The 6,617-nt window shown below is 41.0% G+C and overlaps 1 protein-coding gene across 3 annotated transcripts in view; it reads left to right on the top strand.

Moving 5' to 3' along the window:
• Positions 1–19: 19 nt before the first annotated feature.
• The window catches only part of LOC118364191 (failed axon connections homolog), a 28,421-nt gene continuing 21,823 nt past the window's right edge, over positions 20–6,617 (top strand). The window contains exons 1-2 of one of the 3 annotated variants that reach the window (XM_035745494.2): positions 20–634; positions 1,444–1,565. In XM_035745494.2, the coding sequence (XP_035601387.1) occupies positions 599–634; positions 1,444–1,565 (158 nt within the window). In that variant the 5' untranslated portion in view covers positions 20–598. Of the gene's footprint in view, positions 1,566–1,896; positions 2,026–6,617 lie in introns of those variants that run through there. The other 2 variants (XM_035745493.2, XM_052489291.1) reach the window with 2 other exon arrangements.

Raw genomic sequence — 6,617 nt, 5'->3', positions numbered from 1 at the left:
TTTATATATACACTCGATGACTGATAGGCCTCCATCTTGGCACTCTCCCACCGTTGTAAAAAATATATTTTGGAAGCTATAGAAATCAATTTATTAATGTATACATTAGTGTTTGCCTCGTTTATTCTATTACATACACCGTAATGCACTTTTCAATTATTATGTGAGCTGAACATAAAACATAAAAACATTTTCTTCCAAGTATATCTTTTTTTTTAGAGATTAATGTTACGGTCCCCACTACAACAACAAAAATAATTAAATACATGTAATTTTGTTCTTAACATTAAATTGAAATACTGTAGAATTCCATTAATTCCTATGAAGGACTGTTCCAACTGGGGAGTGCCAATTTGCCCGACCGGTGGCTTCAAAGCCTCTCAATGGCCAATACATAGTATTAGCAATCCAGGGTTTATATACATTGTTGGTTGGCACTAGCTCAAGACTGAGGGGTACCAGTGATGTGACTGACCTTACATTATAGAATTCTTACGAAAGCGCAATCCAGTTTTCAAGTAAAGTTGTTTCGCAATATTAGGTATGATCCAAACAATCACAACGGAAAGCACATTGGTCGCATGTAGTATTCTCCAAGATGAATGCCTTTTTACACTTCCGAAGTTACTGCAATGTGAGTATAACCGACTTTAGCTAAAGTAGCCAAAAGCATGCACCTGCTATGCAAGCACGTTGTTGTTGAACATGCACCAGTAGTTATAGCACTCGAAGAGTGTGTTGTGCATTCAATAATGGCTAAACACTAAGCCTAAATGTTGCTATGGAGATATTGCAGGACTTGGTGACAATGAATAGTGAAATTGCCCATATAACATTGCTCCAAGAAAACAACACAATTGCTTAAACCATTTAATTTGCATTTCGAAATCAATGTAAATACAATGTATTTTGCATATGTCTTTATAATCATCATTTAAGGCCTGGCCCATTGCCCTATATTAAAGCCTTCGTTTTTAAAAATGATTTCAAATCAAAAACCGCATAAACCCAAACTATCCCCATCAACTTGTGTGGTGGTTTTGTTGTCATGAGGCTCAGATGTTAGGGAAGTACTCAGTCTGCCACTAGTTTCCATTGGAACAGACAAAGGCTCCGAGGGCTGGCGGAGGATGCCGAGCTGGGGGTGCGGGAACCATCAGGCCGGAATATGTATATTTCTAATGTTTGGCAGATAGCATATATTAAATAGCATATCGCCATGCAACATAGGACTGTTGTGACATATTGATGAAGCCGAGAGTGGTTTGCGAGAGAACGCAGGCGCCACGCGGCGATTGATAGAGTATGTGGGGGTCTGGTTTCGCCTCGTCCCGACCGTGTGTGGTTGAACTCGGGCGGAATCACAGCCTGCCCTTGGGGATATGTGGCTCCGACGAGCCTCACTCTCTATATGGCTATATCGTCGCATTCCCTTTACAACAGGACTACGGTGGGACCATGTCGGGATTGGGGTCGGATTCCTGGTGGAAGAAAACCATCTATATCACCGGCGGTGCACTCCTCGCTGCTGCTGCCTACCTATTACACGAGCTGCTCGCCATCAGGTAGGCTACAATGGCAAAAATATGCTCCAATGACACAATCTGCAAGGGTATTGGTTCACATGATCAAATGTGTGCATTTGTGTGATGCTTAGGCTGTGTTTGCGTAGGCTTAATCTACTATATTCACAATAATAATCTAACTTTATAAAATAATTCATACCCTCGGGGATGGGCTGAGAGTGTGTTTCCTGGGGGTGCGCACTTGCTGTCACTTTTGAACAGCTGCTCTTGACATCTCTGAAAAAAACAGAATATTGCTGTCGTTCGTTTACCTTTGTTCATATATTCGCGGAATCATCCCTTCCTGCACTGTAGGCTAGAATGTGCAGCTGACAGGAGATGCAAAAATATTGGAATGTGGAAAATTACGCGTCAGGTTTTATGCCATATCCTGAGCGTAAATATGAATTTCTCTAGCACTGCAGCAGTGGTGTCAGGATTACCTTTACTAACCTCTCACGTGAGCTATTTTAAGATTTATGTTTAGTGAAAGCGGACGTTTGTAGCCTAATGTTGAATGAAATGCGTCTGTTTTAATCTTTGAGAAGGAAGATTAATTCAGGCCTATTGTTAACATAATGAATGGCGCTCCTGTCCCCGCACAGTCGTATCTCAAGCATTTATGCGTTTTGGTACATTCTGTAACAGTGGCTCCATATAATCTGTCACAGGAATGGCTTTGCATTTCCTCATTTGGAAACATTGCTGAATCACGTCGCATAAACCTACTATTATCATGCTTCTACCATAGAAAACGACATTTTGACTGTAAACCTGCAGCATGTCTGTTCTATGCAATCCCTTTGAGTAATTATTCTCAAAGGAACTCCCTGTATCTACCCCCTGAATACAATAGTGTTTCTTTTGCACGGTCCAGAATTTCCGCGACGTAGCCTGCGTCGTTTCGATGGTTTCAACACCACAGTTGTGTGGAGAGCGACATTTTGTGGGAATGTGAGTTGTTTATTCTGTCGTAGACTGTCCTGCGCAACATCATTGTACCGAAAACCTGTCCTATACATTTGATTAGCCAAAGTAGGCTATCATTTATATACATGCATATTTATTTCCATAAATTCAAGTCGAATTTCAAGGTGTTACAAAATGCCTGCTGATGTAACTGACTTTGGATGGAGTCCATTCCTGCTCTCTTGGACATATGTAGGCTATAATTCATAACATTCATTTAGGTATGAACTAGAGTAATTGCAAGGCAGCATGCCCCTGTACTGTAGGTTATGTTTAATTATTAAAGCCAACATTTATGTCAGTGTCAGTCACCCACCATTAAAAACGGTGGGGTTGAAATGCAAGGACCCTTATCAGATTTTCACAAGCATGATTCACCTCACAGGCCTTGATTTCAAGGGTAGTAGAGGATTGAAATAGAAGTTCAGAGTTTTCTTTTTCCTGCTGTAGGCCCATTGAATACCATGGAGTCAGTAATATGATGAGGACTTTACCATCTCATTATTTATCTCATTATCGTGAAATTGTGTATTGTATCTGTGTATACTTGTGTGCATGAGTGTTTAGACTGGTGACTTAAATATAGTGAAGGGACAGGTTGTTCTAGGGCAATTCAACGGTCACAGAATTACGCTTTGACTTACACACACACTTCATGGAAGACTTGCCTGCACCAACAATAAATACCCATTTTGCAGTTGGCATAGGCCCTGGACTTCTAGAAAATAAGTCATTTTAAAATGTATGCCAACCAAAAAAAAATTGAAGTTTAACAAACCATACAACTCTATGCACAAAGACAACTTTGATCAATTTACACAGAACATTTCACAAAATTACATTTACTGGAAGAACTGTGCAGATGCAAAGTTTTGTAACATAAAAATTCCCTCAGTTTTTAATGCAAAAATGGTTAAATATCTACTCAGAATTAAGATTTTTAAAATTCTGCAGATAGAATGGGGTGTCAGCTATGACATGACACCTTGAGTTAGAATTGTTTTGTTTGTTATTGTACTACAGTTGGTGAAGTGGATTTACAACTGGTAATATAGTTACGGTAACTAAATTACATCATGGGTCCATGATCTGTACTATACAAAAATGGATAATTATGGATATATATACATGGCCTGATGACTCCTTGCTGTCCCCAGTCCACCTGGCCTTGCTGCTGCTCCAGTTTCAACTGTTCTGCCTGCGGCTATGGAACCCTAACCTGTTCACCGGAAGTGCTACCTTGTCCCGGACCTGCTGTTTTCGACTCTCTCTCTCTCCGGCTGTCTCTAACTCTGAATGATCGGCTATGAAAAGCCTACTGACATTTACTCCTGAGGTGCTCGCCTGTTGCACCCTCTACAACCACTGTGATTATTATTATTTGACCCTGCTGGTCATCTATGAACATTTGAACATCTTGGCCATGTACTGTTATAATATCCACACCGCACAGCCAGAAGAGGACTGGCCACCCCTCAGAGCCTGGTTCCTCTCTAGGTTTTTTTCAAGGTTCCTGCCTTTCTAGGGAGTTTTTCCTAGCCACTGTGCTTCTACATTTGCATTGCTTGCTGTTTGGGGTTTTACGCTGGGTTTCTGTATAGCACTTTGTGACATCAGCTGATGTTATAAGGGCTTCATAAATAAATGTGATTGATATATGAATATCATATTTTCATGGTGCTGTATCCTGAATAGGTAAACAAATGTAGAAATATGCAATATCCTTCTTTTGCATATTTGGGTATTATTCTACACACTGAATATTATTGTGTTGACCTCCACCCCCAAACAAAATCACATTTGGTTGGTCCGGACCAGACCAAATCTGAAACCATCATAGACGTCTATGTTTGGACATCACAGTAGAGCACAGCACATTACAGTAGAGTTCAGCAGAGTACTTGTGTGCTCTACTGTACAGTACAGTACTCCGCTTTTCTTTACAGTACTATTCTGTACTCTATTGTTCTCTACTGTGCTGTACTGTGCTGTCCAAACTTGTGAAACATAGACATCTTTGATTGGTTCAGATTTGGTCCAGCCAGGGCAGAATGACCAAATTCCAACTACTTTTCAACGTTCAATGAGATGCTGTAAGATGGTCTTGTCTCCGCCCTAACAATGGGAGTTGTTGTCCCAAAGGCGGGAAGGCAGGCAGTCTGCTTATCGGTCTGCTTATCATGGACAGATTTTGACAGCAATAAACCCTCTCGCTTCGCCTTTTCCTCTCTGATTTGACCAACAGGGAACAGAAAGGGAAACACAGTTATGTGCTAAACATTACAGTATGCCAGTTGAAGGGAGGACAGTAGCAGGTGACCCAAGTGTGATGCGTGACTAGTATGATTTCCCATTTAAATTGCAGTAATTCCGTTACTGATTTTGCAATAATTCTGTTGCCGATTTGGTAACAGAATTACGAATTTTCAATTACTTAATTCATAGGCAAACTTGATATCAGTAAAAACACTAACTAATTGGTAGGTCTACCTATACTTGTTACTTCTGTGAAATGTCATTATCCTCCCTCATTATGGAGAGAAATTAGCAAACATCTTAAAGATATGTGAGTTTTTTGGTAATGGAATGTACAGTGGGGCAAAAAAGTATTTAGCCAGCCACCAATTGTGCAAGTTCTCCCACTTAAAAAGATGAGAGATGCCTGTAATTTTCATCATAGGTACACTTCAACTATGACAGACAATGAGAAATAAAATCCAGAAAATCACATTATAGGATTTTTTATGAATTTATTTGCAAATTATGGTGGAAAATAAGTATTTGGTCACCTACAAACAAGCAAGATTTCTGGCTCTCACAGACCTGTAACTTCTTCTTTAAGAGGCTCCTCTGTCCTCCACTCGTTACCTGTATTAATGGCACCTGTTTGAACTTGTTATCAGAATAAAAGACACCTGTCCACAACCTCAAACAGTCACACTCCAAACTCCACTATGGCCAAGACCAAAGAGCTGTCAAAGGACACCAGAAACAAAATTGTAGACCTGCACCAGGCTGGGAAGACTGAATCTGCAATAGGTAAGCAGCTTGGTTTGAAGAAATCAACTGTGGGAGCAATTATTAGGAAATGGAAGACATACAAGACCACTGATAATCTCCCTCGATCTGGGGCTCCACGCAAGATCTCACCCCGTGGGGTCAAAATGATATAACCACACGGGGGGACCTAGTGAATGACCTGCAGAGAGCTGGGAACCAAAGTAACAAAGCCTACCATCAGTAACACACTACGCCGAAAGGGACTCAAATCCTGCAGTGCCAGACGGGTCCCCCTGCTTAAGCCAGTACATGTCCAGGCCCGTCTGAAGTTTGCAAGAGAGCATATGGATGATCCAGAAGAAGATTGGGAGAATGTCATATGGTCAGATGAAACCAAATTATAACTTTTTGGTAAAAACCCAACTTGTCGTGTTTGGAGGACAAAGAATGCTGAGTTGCATCCAAAGAACATCATACCTACTGTGAAGCATGGGGGTGGAAACATCATGCTTTGGGGCTGTTTTTCTGCAAAGGGACCAGGACGACTGATCCGTGTAAAGGAAAGAATGAATGGTGCCATGTATCGTGAGATTTTGAGTGAAAACCTCCTTCCATCAGGAAGGGCATTGAAGATGAAATGTGGCTGGGTCTTTCAGCATGACAATGATCCCAAACACACCGCCCGGGCAACGAAGGAGTGGCTTCGTAAGAAGCATTTCAAGGTCCTGGAGTGGCCTAGCCAGTCTCCAGATCTCAACCCCATAGACAATCTTTGGAGGGAGTTGAAAGTCCGTGTTGCCCAGCAACAGCCCCAAAACATCACTGCTCTAGAGGAAATCTGCATGGAGGAATGGGCCAAAATACCAGCAACAGTGTGGGAAAACCTTGTGAAGACTTACAGAAAACGTTTGACCTCTGTCATTGCCAACAAAGGGTATAGAACAAAGTATTGAGAAACTTTTGTTATTGACCAAATATTTATTTTCCACCACAATTTGCAAATAAATTCATTAAAAATCCTACAATGTGATTTTCTGGATTTTTTTTTCTCATTTTGTCTGTCATAGTTGAAGTGTACCTATG

The sequence above is a fragment of the Oncorhynchus keta genome, chromosome 31 (assembly GCF_023373465.1).
Source record: "Oncorhynchus keta strain PuntledgeMale-10-30-2019 chromosome 31, Oket_V2, whole genome shotgun sequence".
Taxonomy (NCBI): domain Eukaryota; kingdom Metazoa; phylum Chordata; class Actinopteri; order Salmoniformes; family Salmonidae; genus Oncorhynchus; species Oncorhynchus keta.
Note: the sequence above shows the minus strand (reverse complement) of the source record. Positions and strands in the feature narration are given on the sequence as shown.